The 27,852-nt window shown below is 39.0% G+C and overlaps 1 protein-coding gene across 1 annotated transcript; it reads right to left on the reverse strand.

Moving 5' to 3' along the window:
- Window positions 1-5,525: 5,525 nt before the first annotated feature.
- C3H6orf58 (chromosome 3 C6orf58 homolog) lies at window positions 5,526-20,833 on the reverse strand. The gene is made up of 6 exons (XM_068675111.1): window positions 20,469-20,833; window positions 16,096-16,179; window positions 11,305-11,489; window positions 10,038-10,171; window positions 9,211-9,449; window positions 5,526-5,946 (listed from the first exon to the last, which is right to left on the reverse strand). The coding sequence occupies exons 1-6, from the start codon at window positions 20,794-20,796 to the stop codon at window positions 5,759-5,761; spliced, it is 1,158 nt and encodes a 385-aa protein (XP_068531212.1). The 5' UTR covers window positions 20,797-20,833; the 3' UTR covers window positions 5,526-5,758.
- Window positions 20,834-27,852: the final 7,019 nt, after the last annotated feature.

The raw sequence follows: 27,852 nt of genomic DNA on the forward strand, positions 1-27,852 counted from the left end.
GCTGAACACAGACCGTGTTCGCTATACCTGAAGAGAATACAAGTATATTTAAATAATAAGATATTTGCTTTGCAAAAGATTGGCATAAGCTTCTGCACAGACCTGTTAGCTTAAGGGCTTATCTCTTTTAATACTAAGGAGTATTTCCACTGTGCTCTCACTGAAGGCCTACTCAGGAACAGCTGCTTCTGCAGCACTCCGTGTGTTCATAAGCCCTTAGTGAGATGGTATTTTCTGTTTGGATGATCAACATGCACACTTTTTATGTATCCAGCCTTTGTGTCTGTTAAGATAAGAAGAATCTTCCCTCAGCATTCTCCTTTAAATGCCAAAAACCCTTTTGTTTAAATACAATGTGTCAAACAAATGCTTATCTACGACACTCTTCCCAATAAGCCGCTATATATTGTTGCTATCTCTTCACTTAACATATCTGGTACTTTTCCTACCTCTCCTAAGTCTACTCAAGTGTTTTCCTAACATTTTTCACCTTGGTGCCCCTGTACTGTGCTAATTTACAGCTTCTTGATGCCATATTAAAACTAGTAGTTCCAGAAGAGAAAAGAGTTTTCTCTTTTCTGCTTCACCTATTTGTGGCAGGTGGTTGCTTTCCTTGGGTTTCTGTATGCCCTAGGACACCCTTTGCAGATCAAGCTGAGGAATCAGGAGGGGCTGATGCTCATGCTGGCTGGCAGCTGCTGGAGGCTGCACAGGAGGGAGGATTGCTCATGATTTCCCTTTCTTTATCACTCTGCTCCAAATCCACTGTTACCATACCAGATAGGCCTTAGGTCTGTTACTACCTGGGGACCTAATGTTGCACAAAATGAGAGGTAGAAGCAGAATTTCTTTCTGAAATGAAGCTTTTCTCCAGTTGCCAAGACTGGCTTATACAGCCATTATCTGTCCAGCTGTACCTGATGCAGTCTTTTCCTGCAAACATTCACACAAATAGCTCCTGCAATTCTTCCACAGTCACAAATGGTTTGCAGATGGAAGGAGGAGACATCAAAGTTTTGCTTTCCTTGCAGTTTCAACCTGAAGACATTGGCTAGTGATGAATTACAGAAAAAAAAAAAAAAAGAAAAAAAAAGTTTTATTTTTTCTAGGTGAACATATTACAGAAATTCAGTCATTTTAAGTAGGTATAAATACCTTATGACCTTATGACTAATTTTGACATGGTTCTACCTTCTCTCCTTGCCCTCTGCACCCCATTTTGAGTGGCTGCCTGTGCTTCCCAGCTGGAGCATCCCCCTTTGCCAGTGCAGTGGGACAGCTCTGCAGCCCTTAGACTCTCCCAGGCATCCTCACCAGCCCAGCCCTCACACACAGAGTGAGTCATTCTCCAAACACCTCATGGCCCATTTCGTCTCCTCTGTAGTACGGAAGAAAAGATTCATGAGTCCAGGTTCAGATCTACAAGCATATTCACACTGTGAAATCATATTGAAAACATCCTGTTGAGTAAGAGGAGCCAGTCCATGCCTTTGTGGATATGGACTGTAAGCACTGCAGACTTAAATAGAACAAAGCCCAGCAAGTGCTCTGATGGCGAGCATTACTGCAAAAATGAAATGGCAGTGGGAGAGGTGGTATCAAGCCAGGATTTTTCTTTGTAAATTAAACTGAAGTAGATTTCAGAACTTTTACAGGTACCTGCACTTTGCACTTCATATATGAAAGCTCAACATGAGATCAAAAAAAGGCAACATGTCATTCCTGGAGCCGGTGAGGCTAAGGTGAGAGAAATGTTGTAAAAATAGTGTATCGCCTTCAATTTCACCCCCTTTGGCAGCAGGAACTGAAGGTCCACAGCTGGCAATACCTTTGTAATGGGAGGAGTCAACACATCCTTGTTTGAAAAAGTAACTGAACAGTTTGCTTTGGGGAAATGCAGATCTTTATGTTGTGCACCAGCAGTCAGAGTATTTATACTAGGGTTCAGTTCTGTATTCTGTATGTCCGGGTCCAAATCGACCTCCTCTGCCTCCCAGCAGAGCCCAGTAGCCGCCAGGTTAAAGGCTGCTCTGAGCAAGAACATTTTTGCTCTCACCACTCCATACCTAGCAAACAGAGGAGAGAGATTTCTCCCACTAGCAAAAAGCACTTAATTATGCATTAGCAAGCATAGGCTGGAAAGGAAGAGAGCCCAAATCATTCTGCACAGATTAGGGATCACAGGGAAAGGCAAAATCAAGAATCCAGTTCCTGCTTGAAAGAAAAAATGTTTTTCTACATTTTTGCTTATGACTTCTTTGCACGTGAGCCCTGTAAGCTCTATGCCCTAATGACTAAGAAAGCTAAAGTGCCTGCTGGTGCCTGCTCACAGCTCTGTGAAGACAGAAGTACCTATCCTAAATAATGAGAAGAGCCTTTCCCTTCATGAAATAAAAAAGGAGATCGTTGAAGAGGTCATCTCTTATATATGTCCATTATGTGATGACTCGGGACACTATTTCTTAAAGCTCAGGTCTATTACGTGGCTGGATTAATTGCACCAGCTGTATTCCCAATTGCAACCACCTAGGTAAGGACAACAGCCTCATCTCTGACCTTCCCTCAGACATGCGGTCAGCCCTGTAAGAAAGGCAGTGGAAATGTCACGTACCTGGGAAATACAGAACTGATCTGCCTAATGTGAGCCTGCATAGTGCAAGTGAGCAAAGCAGACTCCAGAGGAAAGTTTCCCACTAGCCCCGTGCAGCTGTGGGAGGGCAGGAGGGTTCAGCACCACTGACCAGGCTTTGAGAATGACAAGGCTCTTTCCTGGTGGATTTTTTTTCCCTAAGTTCTTTCTTTAGCAGATATCCATTTCTAGCCTTTCCCTCCCTGCCTCCCAAACATTTTTTGTTTCAGTCCCCCGAGGCTCGTTATTTGCAAGTGTGTAAAGGAGCTGAACTTCCTGGCTTTCTGGAGCTGCAGCCAGATGTGTTTGCAGTTTTTTCTATTAGCACCTCTCTGAAACAGGGACTGGCCCTGCTTAATGCCAAGCAGCCCTCAGCAAATAGATTACATATGTGAAAAGCATGAGAATAGGGCTGAAAATGCCAGGCTAATGCTGAGCAAGAACACCTAAGCTTTGCTAGTCTGCCTTGCTGGGCAAACCCCTGTTTGTTTGTTTGTTTGTTTGTTTTCTTTTTCTTTTTTTCTTGTTATTATTATTATTTTGGCAAACCCTGTCAGCCTTTGCCAGCCATAAAGAGTGAGCAGACTCTTCCAGTCCTCTCCTGTCCTCTTCCAGAGACATCCTACCACATCTGTACTTCCTTCTCTTGTTTTTCTCTCTCCCTACTTTCTGACACCTGTATGTTTTCTTGCTAGGGTGCATCTGTTCTGTTTCAAGCTATCTGGATCTGCTCTCCTTGTAGAAACCCACTAACCTGTGCTTTGTCTAAACTTTTATGTGTGCTTCCATCTCTGAAACCCAGTTGCTGCCCAATTCCTAAGGACTTTACCTGACTGGTAGGCACAAAGTGTTTGAAATACATAAATGCCTGATGTTTCATTAAGTTGGTTCTTTTTCAAAACACTAAAATATTTCCCAGTGTTGTCATGAATTTAGGTAGTAAAATATTAGCTCTTTAAACACGTGTTTTACCAATATCCCCTCAAGTGCAGCAGTTAGCAAGTTTGCAAGTTTGTGAGTTTCTTTTCTCTATTTGTATTAATGGCTATTTTTGTTTTCTTAACAGTCACCTGAGGTTAAATCTAAGTTAACCACAGAAAAGATTGAAAATTGTTTTCAAACTTTTCTGGAGCACAATTAACCTAATATTTTAACAGCTGGCAGCTGCAGTAATTACTTTAAGATTATACCTAAAGTCTGTTGAAATCTAATTACTCTGATCTATGAACCAGGTAATTAAGGTAAAAACTCCTGCATTTTCTTAGACCTCATTAATTTATTTCCTTTGAAAATTGTTAGCTAATGATGGTACATTAAGAGTTTATCCATAAAATGACAATGAATAATTGAAACCTTTATCCTGGGACATTAAAGGACAGAACAGTGTTTAACCACTCAATGTCTTGATGATTATTTCTTAATTTACAGTGCAAATATCATGCAAGTTTGGGGAGAAAGAACTGATCAAACTGGGAAAGTGGCCTAGAAAGACACAAATATTTTCTTTCTCATTGACCCGGTATCCAGCAAATAATCCAGGACTGCCACTGTGGTGCAGAGACTCCCAGGAAATACCACAACCTGCTGTTTCTCAGGTGTTCTGGAGCTGCAGCGCAGGTGCAAAGAGACACTCGGGCTTGTGCCTGGAGGGAGCAGGGCGGGTGCCCATTTGGTATGGAAATGCTGCGGTTTTAGTGTTGCTTCCAGGCTGCCTGGCACAGCTCCTGCAGCATGGGGACACGCTGCAGCAGGAGCCCTGGGGGCTGCTTCCCCATCCCAGAGATGCTTGCAAGCTCTGAGATGTCGTGTGCTGTGGCTCCACCTGCAGCATCCTCCTCTCTCCCCAGCGTACAGCTTGCGTCTCAGGTAAAGGATGAGCTTTTCTCTTTCCTGAGATCCGTGGAAAACTTCTGATTGCTGTGCCTGTGTCAGGAAGCTAAAGAGAGGGTGCTACGTGCATTTCTCACCCCAAGTCAGGGTGTATTGAGAGGCCAGTGGGACACAGTTACTAACCAAGATGCTAGGTACTACCAAAAGAGTAAGGGCAGACCTAAATGGTGGCAAAGCAAAGCTGCTTTCCATTATTTTGACATGATTCTAAGGCTCGTGTTATTTTGAACTATAATATAGTTCAAGCTGTAATCTGAAAGGATGCAGCTGGCAGTGGCTGTGCCACCATCCTGTGCCCTCCGTCATTGAAAGGGATCTCCAGCTATGCCTGTTCTTCTGATGAAGTTTCCTCAACCTCTGACACTAAGTTTTTATAATTATTTTTTCTTATTCTGTTATCACCCAGAAGACTGGGAAAGCATCTGGGTCTGAGTGTGCTAGATATCAGGACAATGCATACTGCAAACTCAGTCCTTTTTTCTCAATAATCGCATCTAATGTACAAATGGAAAAGCAACCTGTGGCTATAGAAAGACTACATAATTACATAAATTGGTAGATAGATTGATGTTTTCTCGTGGTAAGTGTAACAAATCTAATAACAGAAATCTTTATTGGTCATGTAAGAACTTCTGCAGAATAAGCTATTGAATTCAGGACTTCTCAGGACTGGCTACTGAGTACCAGGTAAGGCACTTATTTGTTACATAGCATCATAGCAAGGAAATCCACTTGCATTCAAGTGTTTAATCTGAAAAGCCTGATAGGTTCGAAGTTATTTGCAGCTGGTCTGTAAAATAACTTTGGTGAGAAACTGTCAAGGCATTGATCATAACTTCGAAGAAAAGTTTTGGGTGATCATCTGTTAGACCACAAAGGGCTTGAGTAATTACATATCTGGTGAGATCCCTGTATATGGGGAAAAATAATACTGCTAATAATAATAATAAAAAATAAAAAAATAAAAACAACAGTCAAACAGAAAGTAATTTGCCTTTATTTATTCTTTTTCTCCAATAATGATACATTATTTCCGAAGTCAAAAAAAGTAATAAAGTCAGTTATTCTGTGAGGCATTTTATTTATAAGGAAACAAGTTAAGCAAATGAGCAAATTAGGAAAATTAAGGATAAAAATATTGATTCAATATGAGAGAGATCAGCACATGGCTACTCAGGAAATCCTGCTTTAAGAATATCAAGACCAGTTTACCAGATACATAGCTGCTAAAAGATTAAATCAATCAATGTTGAAACTGCTTTTTCTCAGGAAACTGCGTGCTGTCAAATCAACTCTTTTCAAATCATTATATATTCCCACTGGGTCATAATTCTGGCCAGAAGCCAAGTCTTCAATCAGTTTTCGGCCTATTTTTCTTCCTGCTTCAGTAGACATAGCCTTTTTCCAGAACTTCAACAGCAGTCCTCCTTGGAAAGAAACACGACATTGTCAAATTAACATGGAGCACACGCAGCTCACGGCACACAAGGGATGACGTGCCTGTCTGGCAACAAACACCTACCACTCTCCTGTGGATAGTGAAATGTAGACAAAGCTGGAACACGCCAATGGGGTAATAATTGCCTACAGCTATGTAGGGAGACACAGGCCATTCATTCAGCTCAGGTTCCTTTGTATTGATAGACAACTTGTCTTGTTCCCTTGTCACCAGTGTTGCAAGTCAAAATGATTGAAGATGCATGTTAGGGTCTTGTTCTGCAATTGCACATAGCTTCATAGCTTACGAAACAATGGCCTGGTGGTTACAACCATGCTCATCACTGTTTTCACTCTAAATCTACCAAGATTTTGCCCTTCTGCCCAGCTAAGCCTCAAGCTAAAGAAGCAAATGACCCCAATATTTTCGTCCAGGGAACAACCAGTTGTTCTCCATGAAGTGTGCCTGACCCATCCAGCATTAGCAGCAGTATCTTTATGATGGAAACAGGGGCCAGAGGGGAAATCTAAGAGAAGGAAGAAAAAAAAAAAGTCTACAAGAAAACCATGAGGAGTTTAATTATTCTCCTTATTCACCTGCAAAACATGAAGAATTGGATTCCCACCATATTTTATCAGGGAAGTGGTGAAGTAAGAAGAGAAGGAAGCAACCTGTCTGTCCTCTTGCCTGTCCTGGCAGCCATGGAGATCCTGCCATACTCCAGGTAGTCTTGTGAGGAGAGCAGGAGAGGTCTCAGCTAACATGGCTGCTGCCCATCTGTCTTCAGATACCCGTGAGGGGCAGAGCACGAACGGTAAAGCTTCTTCTGACTGTCTATTAGTGGATAAACTTAACAGGCAGTTGTTCTGGGTTTACATGGCAAGGCTGGGGGGGGGGGGATGGAGCAGAAGGGTTGTCCTCTGAGAGCAGAGCCCAGCAGCTACCCCATGTTAGCTCAGAGCCAGCTCCAGACAGCTTGAAAAGGGACCTGCTGCTGTCCAGGCAGTGACACTTGTTGCATGTCAAGTAGAGCAGATTTAAGAAAGTGGAAACCTGCTGTGTAACAGCAGCTGGGAGAGAGGAGTTGGAAAATGTGAGAGAGTCAGCCCTGCAGACACCAAATGAGGAAGGAGGGCAGGAGGAGCTCCAGGCACCACATCAGCAGTTCCCCTGCCGTCCGTGGGGGACCCATGCTAGAGCAGTTTGCTCCAGCAGAGAGTGACTGTGAAGGAGCAGAGGAGACGAAGTGTCAGGGACTGACCGCAGCCCCCATTACCTTGTGCTGTTTGGGAGGAAGTAACAGAAGAGGGAGGTGGATGGAGATGGAAGTATTTTTAGTTTGCTTTTGGTTTGTCACTGCTCTAGTCTGTTATCAGTAGTCAATAAATTCCATTAATCTTCCTACTCTGAGTCTGTTTTACCTGTGACAATAATTGTTGAGTGATCTGCCTGTCCTTATCTCAACTTATGAGCTTTTTTTTTCATCATATTTTCTCCTCCTATCCTTTTGAGGAGGTGGAATGAGAAAGCAGCATGGTGGTGCTGAGCTGCCAATTCATATGAAATCACCATAGCAGCGTCACACTGTTTCCATATGGCTCCCTGCTAAACTGGGAGAGGCAGCTAAAGGGAAATAAAGGGTAACCAGACTGAATCAAGAAATCAAAACTCACTGTGTGCTGGACAGGGTCCTATCCTATGAATTACTGAAACCTTCTCTCTTGTGCTGAAGTTTGCAGCACCACAAAAGTACTCCACTTCTCACAGAACATATTTAAAAGTTTGAAGAATCTGTCTCTACAAAAACAACAGTATGTCACTTTTTGTCATCTGGGTGCTGTAGCAACAAGGTCTAGCTTTTCAGATCCCCTCTGAGACTGTGGATCCAGACCCACGTATAGTTAAATATAGTTTAGAGCTCCACTTCTGATCTGCAAAGCTATCACCAGGTTGAGATAGCTTGCATTTAACTCTCAGATGAATCCAAAGCCCATTCCTTCAAGACAGTCAGGGAAATCTCCAGCCTGCACAGCCAGTAACTCCAGATACTTTCCAGTTTATAGCTGCACCCACATAAAATGTCTTCATCCCTCTCTTTCCTTCTCCCTACTGCCTTCAGCATCCATGCTTTTTATCCTCTCTCCCTCCAGTTCTGCCCTCATCTGCTCCACTGCCCTGGTTCTCTGCTCCCTGCTTCCTGCCCTGTTGGTCCTGCTTTTACTTTCTGTGCTTTCCTCCCCTCCCACTGCGGGGACATGACCTAGAGATAGGTAAAGAAACCCCGAACTGACATAAGCTACGAGGCACAGGACAGAGCTGTAAAGTTCCTTATTCAAACTACGAGGCAACCCTCACATTAAATGCAAGGCAAAACTCTGGCATGCTCTTTTGTAACACTGAATAGCTTCATCAAACAGCCTTTTCCAGCTAAAAATACAGAGAGAGAGAAAATTTTCACTGAAGTGTGTAGACAAAAGATCTCAAAAAAGTGCTATGGCTCTGGATACAAGCTTTACATAATATTTTTATATGCCGTTTTCCTTTAAAGATTCAAAATAGCTTTCCTTCATAAAGGCCAAAAACCAAAACCAACCAACCAAACAACAAAACAAAACGAAACCGTTCAGCCCAGCCGTCTCTACGAATGAATTGAAACCTCGGAAGAGTGTAATTCTATGTCTCACCGCTGGATGGTGATGCAGAATTTATTTTAGATGAAGCGATTGTCTAAGAATAACTGTTTTACTGGGGGAGGTATCTTCTGTTAGACAAAAGATTGAGAGGAAAAGCAAAATAAAACAAATAACAACAACAAAACAACAGAACGCTTGCTGACACAAAACGTTGTTTGTGCTATTTTCTCCATTTTTTGTAATGACTTCAACTGATCTAGTAAGTTCATTTACATTTTTAATGGTTCCAAATTTAAATGATGAAATGCAAGCTAGTGTTTGTTTGTAAACTTCATGTGCAAATTAGAGAGAAAAAAAAGTAAGGTCATCTGCTCCAATATATGATGCCTTTGTCTCATGTGAAATCCTTACCACATACCATCAGTGTTATCCCATTGATGCATTTATTCTCTGGTGCATTGTTTACTTGTGGCTGTATTTTTAGCTGTACTGCTTTATCTCCAGGAAGTGACTATATTATACAGAAAATCACTGCATTCATGTGGAGGAAACTATTGAAACAAAGAATAAGACAAAGTGCATATGGACTACAGACACCGTGCGAGAGGTGGGGCTCTTACCTGTTAATTGATTTGATTTGTGGAGTGCTCTCATTGAGAGCAGGACTCTGTTTTGCTGTGGACTGAAGCCACTGATGGATGGCAAGACATCCCCTTCAACAAGCATCCTCTGAGGCAAGAAAAGCTGGAAGTTGTTTGTGGTTTGTAAATCTGTACAGAAATGTGTGGCTGCAATGAAATCTACAGCATTAGCCCAGTCTTCACCAAAATTTGCTTCTGGATCAGGGAGATATCTTAAGCTGAAATAAATCAAAATAAAAATGTAACAGATAATTGAAATCCACCATAGAACACTGTTGTTTATCATTTATCCCAAATGTGTTTTGTTCATTATAAAATCCTGAGTGGTCTTGGTGTCACAGTGACTTAAAGTCTCTTTCAGAACTTTACACCTAATTTCTCTTGGCATCACTGCCTCTGGTCAGGTTAGACACTGCTTCTGGCTCAGGTCCTGGCTCCCAGAGAGGAATCACCACCTTTTTGTTAGCCCATAGCCTGCCTGCCCTTTGCAGCTTGAGGCACAGGGGCTTCATGTCTCACTGGATATCCCATACTCCTACAGAGTGGATGAGCAGAGCCTAAAGGGCATCATCTCTCACCCATTATCTTGCACACCAAGGGCATGGAAGGGTAGAGCCTAAAGAGTGTAGTGTTAGGTTAGAGGTTGGACTCGATGATCTTGAGGTCTCTTCCAACCTAGAAATTCTGTGATTCTGTGATTCTGTGAGTGGAAGCCCAAAACCTCATACAGTCTTTGTTCAGACATTATCCTTACAAATAATCATGGGGGTGGGAAGGTCCCCTGGCCAGCTCTCTGATTCCCATACCTGTCCTGGAACTTGGGCAGCGCGTAGGCAATGGAGGCAACGTGCGCCTTCCACATGTAATGGAGAGCGTCATCCAGTATGAAAGAGGAGAACGTTTCAGGGCCCATGGCTTTTTGCTCTGTAAACTGAAGATACTACAACAGCAGGGAGGGAAAAAGGCAGAGAAATGAGAAGGTGATTCAAACCCAATAAATTTTTCAGATTTATGTACAGATCACACAAAAGAGTAAGTTTGCAACATAAAGAAAACTGTTTTTGAGTAGTTAGCATGTGTTGTTTTTACTTTGTATGTAACTGTAATATCTGACCTAGGAAAAAAAGGATGATTAATATAGATTTATAAAGTGAATTAATGTTCCCACTGAAGTTAAAGGGATTTGCCATTCTTCAACTTCAATAGAGCGTTTTTCCCACATAATATAGGCATTCTGTCAGAATTCAGTGGACTTGTGTATCTGAGTCTATCTGACTTGTGTATCTGAAGCTTCCATGCTAAAATACTGGATTCCTTGAAAAATTGTTTGTACTCTTTCAGCTGCAACTGCTGCAGGTTTTCAAAAAAATAAGAAGATGAGTATTAATGGTTATCATTATGGCTATTTGAGAAGTAGATTGTTTATAACGACCTCATAAACATACTGTTTACAATAAAGAATCTGAAGAAAACAAATCCAGTCTTGCTCTGAAAACCTCTCCCTCTGCTCACAGCTGTCAAGAGGAACTTACAGTTCTAATTTTCTGATTGTTATCTACTACTTGACTACTAACAAAGACATTGAATAAAGAAGTCTATCTTTAAAAATAATTATTAAATCTATGAAATAAGAAATACTGATATCTTTGGGATTAGAGAGCAACTGAATAAGGAGGAAAGAGAGTATGTACTTGCATAAATAAATACCCTTCTCAGTGAAGTTTCAGAACTTCAAGTTGTTTAGTTGTTCAGAAGAATAAATGATCCTTACAAAACCAACACGAGGCCATTTCTCAAGGGTAATGTTCTATCTTGAATGCTAATGTTAGCAATTTAACATGCTAATATTAAGACTACAAGTATAACTGTTAATGAAACAGTCTCTGAGGACAGACACCAAAATAATTGTGTCACTCTATGTCATGCTTTTCCACTTTTCTATTTCTTACTTTTTTATCAAGCTGTTATTGAAAGCAAATCAAGCTCCCTAAATCTTAATAATAATACTTTTAAAGTAATATTCTGATATCATCTCTTACAAAACATGAAAAGTAAAAAAGTAAAATTGTTTACTTCAAAATAGGCCTTCCACTTATCCATTAGTTCAGGAATGCGAGAACGGCAGTCGGCAACACTATAGCAGAAATCATCTCTTCGCTCCTCTGGTGGCAGTAATTCTATCTCATATGGCACCTCTCGAAAGAGGCCAGCTTCCACTGCCCCCAGAAAGGGTATGACGGCCAAGTAGTAATTCATACCTGTAATGATAATTAAAAATGCAGAGGCACTACCCACTAGCAATGAAAAGTTCCCACACAGAGAAATGGAATCTCTCCAACACCAAATGTGGTCATTTCAAATTGCCATTGCTATGTTCAGCAGTGAGATAGAAGTTTGTGCTGAAATGCACTAGTGATAATATCTGTATTGATTCTGATATGATTTGCAATATTGATTTATATATTGCCCATTTATAGTCTTGCATGAGCTGACAGTGTGCTATACTTTGCAGAAATTGAAAAACTAAAGGTAAAATTAGATCTTTATAGGTTACCATGGATAGAACATTAAAAGCCTTTGAAATGCTAGTTGCAAACTGAGCAGAGAAAATGATGATCAGGGTGAAAGATGAAGAGATCCTCCAACATGGCATCACAAGTATTGCTTTCATAAAAAAAAAAACTCTGTATACATCCTAAGAATATAAGAAAGGAAAAGGCAAGTCCTAGTAATATTTTCCTGGAAACTGATTTTATTTTTAAAAGAGACATTTCATTCATTGAAAACTTATTAGAAATGACCTCAGTTGATTTGATATGATTTATTTTAGGATGATGGCTTCCTGTGGTCTGATCTATAAGTTAGAGCAGTCAGTTCCAGTATGTAGAAAACCCAGATTCAGTTCCTTCCTGTGCTGGACCACATCTCCTGTGAGAGTGCCCATACAGATATTTGATGTCCTTCATTTAGGAAGAAATTTTTAAATTCTTGCCTTAATTGCGTCCTTCTCTGTAGAAATAAATTTTAATGACTTTCAGTGAAGAACAGGCTAAAGCCTGGATATCTTCCCTCCTGGGTGGGTAGCTCTGAGCCATTGAGCTGAGAAGTCATTTGCTCATGCTTAAGTAGCAGTGTGACAAGGACAGTCTCACACACCTTGGGGCATATTAAATATAAATTTCTGGTTTAAGCTCATTCCTGGCTTGGTATGACTATGCATGCCAGACAGGGTCACCCTGAAGGCCTACCAAAAACACGTACATCCTCAGAGCAGTAAGAGGCATTTCTGTGCAGTCTGAAACACTTATTGTGTGTTGCTGATGCAATATGGTAAATCAAGACTAAGTTTATACATTTTCTGGAGGCAAAAAAAGTGGTATCATGCAGAATTGCAGTGTTTAGAAGTAAGTTAAGCGCAGGAATGTGATTTTTGTTCCAGGAAGGTCCTCCACTTGTACAGGGCTATACCATGACCCTTCATACTTGTCACTGTGTGGGACACCTTCCACCAGAGTACCTAGTCTGCCTCAGAGATGAGAAATTGAACTTAGCAGTTGGATTGAGTATCACAGTGAGCTTTGATTTTAGTCTAAATTTATGTTTTACATTTACTCTGTGCTCATACTTTTGATCACATGAAGATATGTACATTTAATTGCTGGTTCACCAACAGAAGCTTCATTCAAAGAGCCTCTACAATAAAGCACTGGCATGGAGGGAAGGGACAGAGCCCTTCACTGCAGCTTGCCTGCAGGTTTTGTGGAAAGGGGGACTTGTGGCAGGACAGCAGGAAAGCAGAGGGAGCAATGGACAGAAGTGATGGAGAGAAAATGTGTGAGATGAAAAGGAGGGGACAGCCTTCCCTTTCTAATGAAGGGAAAGAATATTCAAACTAGAAGCCTTTTTTTTTTACATATTTTTTTTTTTACATAATTTTATTACATTTATTTATAAGTACTGATTGTAAGCTATAGGTCAGGCTTTTTCTTTTTTTCCTTCTGTCCTACCTGCCAGTTCCATTTCTGAAAAAAAAAAAAAAAAAAAAAAAAAAAAAAGTAGGTAATCTTTCCAAGAGTCAGAGTTCCAGTCTTAGAAAAACAGAAACAAAAAAAAACAACACATGAACAAAAAAAAAAAAAGAGAGAGATTTTAAAATTATTGTCTTTGACTCAGATCAGATAAAAAGGAAATTTTATTATTTAAAATTATTAAAGAATGTGTTAATTCAGCTTTTCTATAATGGAAATAAAACCATCATTCTATTCAGACCATTTGGAATATATTAGATTGGATGCAGGCAAGTTATTTAAATATTTCTGTTTTATCAAATGAGAAAATGTAATTGTTATTTATGTTGTTTTTTGTTTTTTTATGGGCTCATAAAAAACTACCTTTTAAGTCCAACTCTGTGAAAATCTGTGAATGCATTTTTTGAGAACTCTATTTCCACATAGCACACTGGCTGTAAATAGAGCAGAGTGGAATAATAACACATGCGGCCTCTTCTTGCAGATAACCAGTGATAGAACAAAAGAGAATGGCCTCGAGTTGTACCAGGGGAGATTTAGGTTGGAAATTAGGAGAAATTTCTTCTCAGAAAGAGTAGTCAGGCATTGAAATGGGTTGCCCAAGGAGGTGGTGGAGTCACCGTCCCTGAGGTTGTTTTAAGGAAAGGTTGAACGTGATACTTAGGGACATGGTGTAGTGGGTGATGTTGGTAATAAGAGGATGGTTGGACCACATGATCTCGAAGGTGTTTTCCAACGTTAATGATTCTATGTGTACTTAGAATCATAGAATGTTTTGCATTGGAAAAGACCTTAAACATGATCTAGCTCCAACCCCGCTAGCATGGGGCAGGAACACCTCCCACCAGACCAGGTTGCTCAGAGTCTCATCCAATCTGGCCTTGAACATTTCCAGGGATGGGGCATCCACAGCTTCTCTGGGCAACCTGTTCCAGTGCCTCACCACCCTCTGAGGGAAGAATATCTACCTAATATCTAAGCTAAATCTTCCCTCTTTTGCTTTAAAACCTTTACTCCTTGTCTTATCACCATGCTCAGTGACAAAGAGTCCCTCCCCAGCTTTCCTGTAGGCCCCCTTTAGGCACAGGAAGGCCACCATAAGGTCTTCCTGGAACCTTTTCTTCTCCAAGACAAACAACCCCAACTCCCTCAGCCTGTTTTCATTAAAGAGATGCTCCAGCCCCTTGATCATCTTCACGGCCCTCCTCTGAACTTGCCCTAATAAGTCCATTTCCTTCTTGTGCTGGGGGACCCAGGGCTGAATGTACTGCTCCAGGCAGGGTCTCACAAGAGCAGAGTAGAGGGGGAGAATCACCTCCCTTGGCCTGCTGGCCATGCTTCAGTTGACACAGCCCAGGGAATGGTTGGCTTTCTGGGCTGTAAGCACACATTACTGGCTCATACTGAGCTTCTCATCCACCAACACACCCAGATCCTTTTCCTCAGGGCTGCTCTCAATACTTGCACTTGAGACAAAGAGCATTGTAGTATTGGAGTCTTTTCTATTGATGCTTAAAGTGTTACTCATTGGGCTGTCCTACAGAACAATAAATGGTTACCTTTGACTTACATGACACATTCCAGATCACATTCTTTTCTGTTCTGCAAAGTTCTTAGCTAGACATGAATACAACTATTCTTTCATTTCTATTTAAATACCTGGTTACAGTTTGCTGTGCCACACATCATAATTTCTCCCATGATGCTTTCAGAGGATGCAGTATACCTACCTTTACATCCCACATAAAAGTAAGGTGCTCTGCCACAACTACCAATAGAGGTGCCAATACCACTGATTTAGTGAGCACTTTGGCTGAGTTAGCTCACAGCTATTCCTTCAGTAACATTTGTTGCTTTGTTTTTTTATTGGCATTGCCTTACGCAAAGGTGTTTCCAAATATAATTTGATCTCACCATCACTGCTTCCTACTATGTCCAATATTTTCTTAGGTGCAATGGAAAGACCCATTTTTAGTTACACCTATGACAGATATTTTTACAAATCAAATTCTTGTGTGTCTCATGCTAAGAAAAAACCCTCAGACTATCAAAAACAATTACTTGATCTCCTCAGTTCAACCTATGAATTGACAGGGGCAACTTATGAATTAACAGAATTATCAGAACAACCCTGGGATTTTGGATGTTTTTTTTTTTTTTAATCTAGATGTGCATTTTCAGACATGTTGAGGAAAACATTGAGAGTGTCAGTGACATTGATGTTGGAAATTCAGATCTTTACATTTTCTCTCTCTGTCTTCAATTTGTTTCTACTTACTGGAATAACAAAATAATAATAATAATAATAATAATAATAATAATACAATTTCAGCCTACTAGAAGTCCAAAGCCAATATTAAAGTGAATAGAAATTATCCTGCAGCTTATGTATGCCACATCAAAGTGATAACTGGTTTTGCTGGATATTTGAGGGTCCACTGGAAAAAATGTTGTCACTGTGATGAAGATAGCAAAGTTATCTGGACACTGTGGACAAAAAATCTCCCTTTCTTTTATTCTCTGTAGGCTACCGAACCACAAAGATTCCTGGTTGGAATTCTCACACTAAGATTTAGTTTGAAGAATTAGCATTTAAACTGAATAAATCTGCTCAGGATTGATTGAAAAAGGTAATTTCTACAAGTGCCTACAAATACAGATACCCATCATGGTGTTTCCCACATTTTCACTCATATTTTGCTGCAAGTTTTCATTGAAGAACTGTGTAACACTGCAATCACTTTGTAGTAGAGAAGTCCAAGAGGAAGAAAGACTCTGAATTGCCTTCTAGGACACTAATCATATTTTGAGTAACAGTGTAATAGCATATACTTACAGGACCACCAGCTTCTTACAGATATGCACAGGTCTCCATCTTCATGGCCACAGGAAGTCACACTGGAAGGATCTGCTAGTCTGCCTGAATAAAATGAAAGAATGCACCAAATATTTCTCATCCTTTTTTACATGAGAAATCCCACTGAGAGGGAAAAAAAATGTACCAGTAAAGCGTGCAAAATTTTGCTCAGAGAGGCAGAACAATTACTGTTGTTCTGCTTTTTAAAATACTGTTGGTACAGTATTTGAATTTCTCAGTCAATATTTCACAGAATGCCTAGTAATTTGACTATGTTTTACATTTCACATTGTAAAATTCACTGTAAATGTATTCTGAGAGTTTATGGAGCTGTCTGAAACTAGGACATCACAATGATTTTTTATAGAGATATAAATATGAATGTGCATACGGACATAAACACACGCATAGCTGATGCATCATTTTCAGTAGCTGCAAGGCTGCTAGTGCAGAAGAGCTGTTTAATGAGGAGAATAGCACAAATTAAAAGTGCTAGTAATTGTGTCACCTAATTGGGTTGTGTGATACAGAATTCCTTCCAGTTTAATGATGCATACAAACATTGCCTTCCTGTTAAGCTAAGCATGCATTGTTGTGTCTGATTAGCAGAGTTTTCAAGCATCTGTGCTATAACAAACATGCAAGACATTTCACAATTTTCTGTGACAGCACGTAAGGTGTATTTTACTTTGAGCACATGACATAGAGGAATTCCTTAAAACACTTGGATATGTACTTCATGTGCTGAGTAGTCAGATAGGGAGTCAGGAAAATTGCTTTAAGTACATGATGTGAACTTGCCATGGTCAGCCTCAATGACATGAGCAATTCCAGAAACTCTCAACCCCTATTCTGCAAAGCACTTACTTTCTGACAAGTCAGCTGAATACAGACATTGTCACTTCTGTCAGATCAGAAGTGAAGTTCATCGTATTCTTTAAAAGACAAAACAAATTTTCTTTTAGGTACCTGATGTATTTTGCTCAAAGAGAAAATGGAATCATGAACCAGCTGTATTAAGATTATCCTAATTATCCTTTCCATCTGACTGGACAGAGGATGTGTGTTGGGGCACACTAGCAACTGAAGCCCATGCCTTTCAGTAGCAGAACATCAAGAGCAAGCAGGAACTTGCAATGGAGAAGAATGCAGTTCAATGTGATTTTTTTTTTTTTTTTAAGAGTTACAGAAAGACTTGATCTTTTGTTTCTTTATTTCTTTTGGGTGGGGCCATATTTCCACACAGGCAATCACTAGGCATCAGTAGTTCACTAGTGTGCAAAGAAGTTGAATGGAGAAAGACAAAGGTAAAGGAAAAAAATGTTTCAGAAGAATTATACATGAAATTTACCAAAGATCATTAATTAACCTGGGTATTTTGGGACAAAAATCCTGGAAAGTCCTGGAAAGTATTGGTGATAATTATGGGATATGTCTGAATTGTTTGCATCTTGAAGCACTAACTACACTTCCAGGTCTATACTCCAGGTTTGTCCTCTCCGTTCCCCCTTATTTCTTGTGTTTAACATGATTATTTCAGTCTTCATGTATATCCAAGCTATCCCAATCTTTTTTTGTATATTGACAGTGCCTCCCAGCTGTACATCATTAGCAAGTTTGTGCATGATTTCTCATTAGCAAGATTTCCTTGCTATTTTTTTGTAACAAGATTGTTAACAGAAAAAAATAAAGGAGAAGTTGTTCTCAAGAACGATAACTGAAGAACTCTGAATGTATCCTTCACTTTGCTGTAAACGTCCCTTAGCAACACTCATCATTAAACTCTCCTTTAGGTGTTCCATTGTCAGATTTACAATTTCCTTTTTCTGTTTTATTTTGGAGAGTGTTACGAACAACTTTCATTCAATGTTTTGATTCTATAGAGGAAGGAAATGCATTTCTAGACTTGGGTGAAACATCAATTATATCATAAAAGAAAATACCCTGTTAGTCTAGAAGAATCCATTTTAGATTAGCATAAACTAATCTATCCATTTTTATATTTAGCTCCATGTCTTTTTAAAATTATTTTCTCTATGCTTATTCCAATGTCTTACCTACTGTTAAGGTAAGAATAAGAATATTTGTGCTGTTTTTCCTTCTTCTTCAGTACAGGTAGTATTTTTCCCGCTCTTCAGACATTTTAGAACCTGAAACTTTCTTAAAATCCTTGCTCCTGGATTTGTACTTCAGTATGACAATTCGTTCAAGTGGGAGTACCCAATTTCCTCAGTTTGTGTAGGCAGGACTCTTTCAGTTTATCTCCATCTCCAAAGTAATGATTTCTGTCTCCATAGTCTCATTCTTATCAGCTATTTTGGCTTGCCCATCAAGACATCCTGCCTTGCCAACACTGCGTCTCCCATAAACTTGGGCAAATTAACGATTTCATTTTATGCCCATGTATGGTCATTACAAATATTTGTACCACTCTTACTAAAGTAGTAGCTTCACTTGTTCTTTATGGATTATATAGAACCATATCCATAAAAAATGTTTTCTCAGCCATATAACCTTCATGACCAGGCAGAATTGTTAATGCAACATATTTTAGTGGCTCTTGCGGAAATCTGTTCTCCCGCACCATGAATTTATTTCCTCCTTTTGATTGCCCAAGCTTGTTATGTTGATATACAAATCCTTCAGTCATTCTTCACTAATCTCACCCAGCTGCCTATCTGGATTAGGCTTAAATATTTGGTAACTTTACTACTACACACACCAAAATTTAAACCTTTAATCTCCCCTAATCCATCTATACTTCTTACATTTCTTTCCATAAACCACTTTCTAGTTGTGTAATATTTCTCCTACTATTTTTTCCCTCCTTTTGTTCATGTAATTTCAAAAATTTATCTCCTTGTCTATGGACCAATTGTATGACAGCAAGTCTTTACCTGTCTGTGTAACCAGGTGCAAATCTTCCTCTCTCCCACCCTGTCCCTCATCTCTATTTGGGAACTGTCACTGCAACCAGGCACAGCTTCACTTTGCAGATGAGGCCACACTACATAACTAGATTGTTTCCAGCAGTTCCCCATTCAAGTGTCGCTTCTGCATCCAGGCACCTTTGTCTCTGCCACTCATTGGATCAACTCTCCTGCTGCATCAGCCATCCTCTTCATCTTCTCTCTTTCTTTTTCTGCTTAAAATCCAACCAAATTCTCCTTGCTGCTCTCTGTTTTCCAGCTAGTTACCTGCTCAGATTTTGCTTGCTCTACCTCTTTTTCCTCATTTTGACTTAGTAGATAATTTTCCATTAAGTGCAATTAAATGCTGGCAGCCTTTCTTCACCACCAGCTACAATGCCTCTGTTTTCTTCCAGGTGAACATACACCTTCAGTAAAACCAAGACCTCAAGAAACTATAGAGCACAACCCATAAAACAAAAAAAAAAGTCAGGCATTTGCTTACACATGGCAAGAAAGAATTTACCACCAGGCACCAGTTTCTACAAACAACACTGCCTAGTATTCCCTTCTTCCTGCCTTTCCTAGTTGCTAGAACAAAACAAGCCAACATCGGCTTTGTGTGGAAGGTTTCGGTGCATGCTGACTGCCTGTGAAGCAACGTGGGAGAACAAGTTCATTAACAAAGCCTTTGATAATATATTGCAGCTTAAGCCTCAAAGGACCTTTTACACATGTTTCTATCTCTGCTTTCCCAGCATGGACAACTAGAGAACAAGAATGACTGCCCCAAAAATCAACCTGCTTAAAATAAATAAATAAATAAATAAATAAATAAATAAATTACTTTTTGTAAAAAATATTTATTTTAAAATGTATCAAGGCTACTTCTAATCTGATCGAATAAGGCAAAGAGGGAGAAAAAATCTTGGTGGGAGAGGCAGGCTTTCAACAGTATGTATTAGATATTAAACTCAAACCACCAGCAAAAGATCATAACATTAGCAGCCAAAGAAAGCCTATCAGTTAACAATGTATGAAGAGTACTGCAGAGCACGGACCTGAATATCTACCTGAAACAAGCTTGAAAGACTAGGAATATGTTTTCAAAGATTTCTGGATACCTGAGGTACTGCCCTCTTCATTTGAGATATTAGTGTTTCTAAACCACAGTCCCTCTGGATTCTGATCAGTTCTATGTTTAATAATATCTTTTCTTATTAGAAAATCCAATAGATATTACTCAAGAAAGAAAAGGGTTGCTTTCTTTGAGAATTTCTCCTTCAAACCACCAGATTAGCACTGTAGTAAGTATGTAAAAATTTACAGTATGATGCTACAGGAGGCTTGCAAGGTAGAAACCTTGGGAAAAAACAACCCCCTCCCCAAAGTGGGTCTGGTAAATAGTTAGCTGTTCTAGCCACTTAAGGACACAGTTCATACCTGTACGGAATTGCCACCCATGCTGCAATGGTAGTCCCCAGAGAATATTGCCAAAATTTTGGGATCCAAAGTTGGTAAAATATTTGGCTGAAGAATTTAGCAAGCTCTTATACACTCCCAGTCGTTCCCGATAGTTCCAAGGATCAATGACAATTTTGTTGCCCTTAACTTGGAAATTCAGCAAGTTTTCAGGGACAATGTCCCACAGCGGGGGATAGACCTGTTCTCCAGTGGCATCTTTGTCATTCTGTGCTGCTGCAGCAGTTGCTGGATTCAGGGTAACAGTTGCTATGAGAAGAAGAGCACATATGCCACCATAGGTCCGCATTGTGGAGGTTTGTGACCCAGGTGTTTGTGGCCGCAGGGCTTTTATCATGAAAGGTGAGGGCTGGGCAAAAAGGATGACTCAGACTGCAGAGGTCTCCTGTCTCCCTTCCTTCTTTCCTGTGACCCTGACCTGGCATTTCCAGGTGAGCAAGCTGTGAGAAATGCTTCTGCCTCTGTCCTCTTGCTGAGGTGTGGGGTGCAAGAGCAGACGTTTAAGGGGGATCAGCCTGACAAGAAATGTATGCCCACAATTTATACCCACCCTTCTGAAAGACAGCCATGCTGCAGTACTGCTTTGCACAGTAGTATTATGAAACTTTCTGTCCCTGTGATTTTTGCTAATTGCCATCTTCCCCTTTCTCTGCCTAGTTCCTCCAGATGAAGATCAGGCAGCAGTATCAAAGAGCTCACCCCTAAATCAGACATAGGGTTGAGTGACTCCAAATGAGGTGCTTTGAGGAGGGTCTGGGTGCCCACCAAGGAGCAGCAGTGGCATAAGCCAGATGCTGCCTTTGATATCTTTATATTTTGGTCTTGGGACAACTTTCCACGGCCGATGTGAAATGTTGTAATTTCCTAGCTGATGTCTAGCAACTGGCTACCTGTATTTTTAGTGTCAGTTCGTTTTGTGTGAAAACGATCACCATAAAGACCTGAAGTCTCCTGTTAAATCTCTATGGTCTTGCAGACTCCAAATGCAATACAAAGGCTACCCCTCCACCGATAAAATTGGTATTTGAATTAGTTACACTTCAACATAAATGAAATTGTCAAGCTACCTTCACCTCATCTACTTCTAGGATTGTATAATATTCAGCTGCTTTTTCTCAGATAAGGAACTGTTGCAAAACAGTAGTCAGCAAACAAATGTATTTCTTATCTCTGTAGCCATACTTTCACATGAGAAAAATCGCAAATGCTTACTTTCTTTGAAGCAGTTCTGTGATTTGGTCAGTCATTGTGTGCTTAAAGTACCCTAAACACACAACATGGATGAGAGCAAGATAAAATTGTCTGCAAATTTGAACAGTAGACTTGAAAGAAATGTATAAGTTCAGTTCAAACATTTTCCATCTTTTCTATGTATTAAGGAGACTTCCTAGAAAACAGGGTAATTTTTTTCAATGGTCGATTTTTATTTGTGGCTCTACTAATGAAAAAAAACAACAACAACAAATGAAAAATGACGTGTTCAACCAAACAGAGATCAGCATAAACTTGAGAACACTTTGCCTAATCATGGTCCCTTATAGAGATTTTAAATAACCAACTTTTCCTTTCATTAAATTCAAATGAATTGAATTTATCTCAGCTAATTGTGAACATTTCAGGATTAATCTAACTATGCAGACTTCTTTGATGGCCAAAGCAGAGAATCAGGCATGTCCAGAACATTACTCATTTAAAATACATCACCGAGAGATGTATTATTCTTGGCTGACTGTAGAAGGAGTTGAAATTTAGGCTTAGCTTCAGACATAAACAAATATATTAAATTAAATTGATACTGTTGTTACTTAATTTTCTGTAATAATTTCAGAATTGTTTTCAAATTTAGTTGTTTTTCTTGAAAAAAAGGCATTCTATAAAATAATCTTGAAGGTAAATGCCAAGAACTGCACTATATATATATATGTATGGCTTTGACTGAGGTAATGAGCAGTGAATCTCACCTGAAAAGCAAGGATGCTGAAAGGCATTATCTGAAGTGCAAGATATATAAAGGAAACCTATGATTCTATGAAATAAAGGGTGTAAAGGCTATAATCATGCTAGGATAGAAATTTTGATTGGGAATATGAAAGGCTGGTTAATGGTGGGGATTATTTTTACCATCACTACAAAAGTGCCTTATTTGGGAGTCTAAATTCTTTATGCCTTTATACAATCAAAGTAGAGAATTTGAGTTCTCCTAGTGAGAACTACACAAGTGATTTCAGTTTCATTGCTTATGGTAAAGAGATGTGAAAAAATGCCTTCAGTTTTCACAGAAATTCCATATATATATATATCCTGATGGCAGATTTGCATGTAGCAAATTGACTTGTTCCATATTTGTATGGACATTTACTGTGGCACAAAGCCTGTCCTCCACTCTGTTATCTAGAAAGGCAGTCCCTGTTAACAGTATTCAGGGCAGAAATACAAATATGAATTAATCTGGATGCAAAGACTTTAAGTTCTCAAAAGACTTAATATAGTAATGAAGAATTATATAAATAATAAATAATTAAGGTAAATCAATGACGTAAATGCCTGCCTTATGGCAATTTTAGAACTAACATATAAAGATTTGTGTTATAGACTACATGATATAAGTTGTAAAATACAAATATGTCTAGTAACTTCTGCTGAATTCCTTCATCTTTTAAAGTCCGAACCTTTTGTCTTTTGCTAACAGGACTTCAACAATCCAATTGACCTTTAATGAGTTCAATTTAAAGAAAAAAAAATCCTGCAAAATATTACAATTAATTTTATAGATCTTGCACTATTTTCCCACTTACTATCATGGGCAAATAAGTTGCAATGGTTTTTGTAATACCTTAAGGGCAACCGCTTGCCTTTGAGAAGTCTCCACACCGGCATTTCAAGCTTGGAATCCAGTCATGTTTGTTTACTGCCTTGAGCAGAGGAGAGGATTCACGTGGTGTCAACAGGACCTGAGTGGTGCCAGTGGCAGGTCTTGAGTCATAACCATTACTTTGGGTATGTCAGCATTTTAAATGAGTGGAATATTAAGGAAGACTATTGGTAATGTCGGCATCACTGTTTTATTCACCATTGTTTTAATAACCACTCCACTAGTTACTCGGTATGGCTGTGCCCTTACAGACACTGCAATAGGAGAAAGACCTGGAAAATCTTGTGGATAGTGGTATGCTGAACTGATGTGTAGTTGTTAGCAGATTTTCAAGAGAAAACAACATACTTTTCAGCTGGAATGAAGAGTTTTCTTCAAGATAACTGCAGAACTGCTGATAAGCATCAATACTAAAATAGATTACTTGAGGTGATGTATTTACTGCACTATTTCTGTGTCAATGGAGAAAACCAAGCTGTTGAAAAGAAGCTTATAAAACAAGATACCATCATTTATGGTGGTATTTATCTTATCCTAATGTTAGTCACATAACAGCTAAGCATCATGTCTAAGTTGTATAGGTTCCTTGTATAGTCAATGCAGAGAGACAAACACTTCCAGTAGGTAATGTATCCCATTTTGTTAAAGGTTCCTGAGATGTAACAAGAATCTCTTTCTGGATATGTCAACCTCTTTGCATTCACTGCAGATAAAGTTTAAACAGTTACGTCTTTTTTTTTTTTATAATTATTTTATTTTATTTTTACAAACAGTTAAAGTTAAGCAAATTGTCTCTTACTCTTAAAGAGTATGCTATTTGGACTATAACAGTACTTGGTGTGTGTATGTATGTTTGTGTTTGTGTGTCAAACAGAAAAAAAACATGCATATGAAGGCTGTAAAATATCAAAATATCTTCAGTAAGTGCAAAGTAGAACAGTCAGCAGGATTTTTGTCCAGCAGCCTTTCTTCTGGGTATCTTCCAATGAAGTGGACTATAAGAAGAAATTATGGTCCATGTTTGGTCCCAATCCTTACTCCTGATGGGACACTGGGAAAGAAACTTGCAAGCCAGTAAAGAAGAGGCATCATTACCCTCATTCAAATGAACTCAGAACTGATGCAGAGCTTTGCAGGTGAGAAAATCTTCAGGTGAGCTGGGGATGTCACCATTCTTTAGTCACAGAAATAAGCACTGAAAGGTAGGGTTAACTTACTCTCATTTAGGGCAAATATCCTAAGGGGAAGATGAATGAGTTTTATTCTAGGTGGAATATCAGTAGGGAAAAGGCTTGCAGTCACCTGGCACACTTTGCCATGGCACTTACACTAGCACCAGTGGTTATGAGTGCTTCCAAGGAAAAGAAGACCACACTTTAGTTGAAGTTATTCTTCATATATTTTATCGGGTAAACCTGTAGCAGTAAATATATTTAGTCTGTTTACCAGTCTCACCAGTCTCTGTTGCTATAGTCTGCAGTTACAGCTTTGAACAGATATTCTATTTCCTTTTGTCACACACTTTTAATATTTAGCAAGGAGGATGTCTCTAGCTTCAGTGTCCTCCAGCAAAACCCCATGACAGGGCTAAAAAAAAGGGATTTTTAAATTGCTACTTCACTTCTCTTGGGTGTGGCTGCCAGGAAAGATTATCAGCCAAAGCCCATGGCCACATGGGTGGACTCCACCACTAATGCAGCAATACAAGTTGTGCTAAGAGTACCAGGAATCCCAGGGGAAGCTGCATCGTATGTGTGGTGGAGCAAACAGTAGGTGCTGTGCCTTCATATCATGGCTCCTCCATAAATCCTCCTTTGGAAAACATCATTCTTATGTTATCTATTTCTCCTGTTCTACCATCTGCAAAAGTCTTTTCATCTTACCTGCTGATCCTAGTTCAACAGAAGAATTAACCTGTACTGCAGATCCTGACAATTCAGGCTTTAAGTTGCGCTGATAATCTCTGCTGACGAAGTACTGGCATAATAAAATAATCACTTTTTTTTTTTTTTAAAAGGAGATATCTACTGAATTGATCACACAGTAACACACAAATACACAAATTAAAATTAAGTGAAAATAAACTTATAATGAATAATGTTCCCAATCTAAGCCAAACACTTCAATTCTGAAAATATATATACGTACCAGATTCATAGCTATGGTGGGATATGTGCCATACATAGTTCGTCTTTTCCTGATGAAACTGTCATTTTTCCATGAGGCTGGCTAGGTAAACAGCTGGCTGGGTAGGTGTTTGCAAAAAATAGTGTAAATGAAACATTTCCAGAGTTCTAATTGCTAATTTTAAAAGAAAGCGTAGTTCCAGCAAAGTAAAAATAACGATATGGGATCAAGCCTACATACAAGGCCTGCTTTCAGGACCAATGTTAATATACATACATACATACATACATATATACATACACATATAACAACAAACAAACAGGAAAAGAGGAAATTTTGAATTAAGCTTCCTACTAACTTCAGGGTGAATTTAAAGGCAATATAATATATATCTACGTTGTCCAGAGAGAGTTACTCAAATGCAGAGCTAAATCTGCTTATAAACTCAAGGAAATCTTTTGGCTGTTTGTTTGTATATCACTAGGGAAAAAGCAAACTGCAGAAAAAGTAACAGAATTACATTCTGAATTGGCTTTATTTCAATCTTTCATTAATTATGCATCCATTTATAAGACAAATTAACTGAATCCTCACTTATATTTTTAGTATGGCATTTTAATTAGATGAAAATGAGAATAAGTGGGAATAACTAATTAGAAAAAATCAGCATAATGGCAAAGATTCATTAAAAGAAAGGCACAAACATCCAAAGCAGTAAATCTTTAGCTAAATGTTAGCACCCAGACTATCTGATGTGAAGTATGCAAAATGACAGAATCAATTAGAAACTTGGACCAAAGCCGGTTTTTATCTTTTTGCCAGTTGGAAGGAGTAAACAATTAATTCAGAAATTTAAATCAGGAGATATTTTCACCTCTTGAAACTCAAAGACTGCAGAGAAAATTCACAGAGGACTGTGATTCATCTTCTTCCAGCTGCAGCCATTTTCCTTAGGAAAAAAAAAATGGAGGGGGAGGGGAGAAGCTTTCTTGCAAGAAAGGAAAGTAGAGCTAGCAAAAACATTTCTCAAAGAAATAAATTAGGTTTTACTGTGTAAGCAGGAAAAATAAATTTTGGTACAAGACAATTCTAAAGAAATGTAGTAAAATAACAGACATGATGTATAAATCATCCTTACTTTATTGCCTAATTCTACTTGTCTCATGTGAAAGAATAACGCTCTTGTTGTTTCTAATTGATATTCTGTGTTGGTATAGAACACAGTAATTTGGCTCTGCTGTTTCATTTGCAATGACAGAGGAAATAAGGGTGATTTTCAAGAAAAATAGATTTTAGACTTGTTCAGAGAAGCGTGAATAACTCACTAGAAACAAATTTGAAATCTGTTTAAATTAAGATGTGTATTTAATATAAACTTCCTACATCAAATCAGTAATTTCTGAAACATTCTCATGTTATTATAATACCTAGAAAAGATGTGTAAAGAGCAAACATATACATGGACAGATATTAAAAGTGAGAAATTATAGGGTATGGAAAGATATTTGCACAACAGTACTAGTATTATCCTGAGATGAGACAAAATGGTAGTATATAGAGTGATGTCACATCACCTAGTTGAAAGATGAGAGAACACACAATTTTAGAACCAGATGTTTTTCTGGAAAATATTATAATTATTTCTTTTCTCCATTCTTTTCATGCTTTTTTTTTCACTTAAGTTCACTTTCATTTCTTTTTCGATCACTTCCCAAACTCCAATACCTGGATGCTCCCAAGAACTCTGCTTCTGAGATTCTACATATGTCATGATTTCATATACACTGATATCAATTCCATAAAGCAGGTGTCTAGTGCTTAAAGATTCCTGTGAAATATAGGTAATATACTCATGTCTATGCTAGGTACCTGATACACATACCGCCCTGTGAGAACTAATGCCATGATATTTACTGTAGCTGGCTAGTACTGTTTATATTACACGGGAAACATAAATGTAAGTGCCACAGAAGTCCCCATGCTTGGAACAATAATGAAAATGAATAAAAACACTGTGGAACACACATGGGCAACTGTTGTAGGACATGACTTTCTAATCCGCTGGCCCATATTTTGCCCAAGACCCCAAAATTGGGCCTTGGATTTTCTAAGCAACACAAGAGGAACAGATGTTGTGTTTTAAATTGATTTGAAAAGAATTAATTTTAGTCTCCAGAAAGTGCTATCAAACTAGAACCTCTGCAGACTTGCTCACTTCACAGGGAAAAGTGCCGAGCTTCCAAAATATCCTTGGCGTCCCCTTAGAGCCATTTCCTGAAACAAGCGTGACACATGAACTTATTCAACTGGAGTCATATTTAATTGTCATGTTTAGTTGTCATAATC

The sequence above is a fragment of the Anas acuta genome, chromosome 3 (genome assembly GCF_963932015.1).
Source record: "Anas acuta chromosome 3, bAnaAcu1.1, whole genome shotgun sequence".
NCBI classification, from domain to species: domain Eukaryota; kingdom Metazoa; phylum Chordata; class Aves; order Anseriformes; family Anatidae; genus Anas; species Anas acuta.

Excerpts from the sequence above, each read along its gene's own strand:
- C3H6orf58 (XM_068675111.1), bottom strand. The coding sequence starts at position 20,796 with ATGCGGACCTATGGTGGCATATGTGCTCTTCTTCTCATAGCAACTGTT. Across the intron at positions 16,180-20,468 it reads TGGGTGGCAATTCCGTACAG|GCAGACTAGCAGATCCTTCC; the intron begins GTATGAACTGTG and ends CATTTTATTCAG. Across the intron at positions 5,947-9,210 it reads CAAATCAAATCAATTAACAG|GAGGACTGCTGTTGAAGTTC; the intron begins GTAAGAGCCCCA and ends TTTCTTTCCAAG.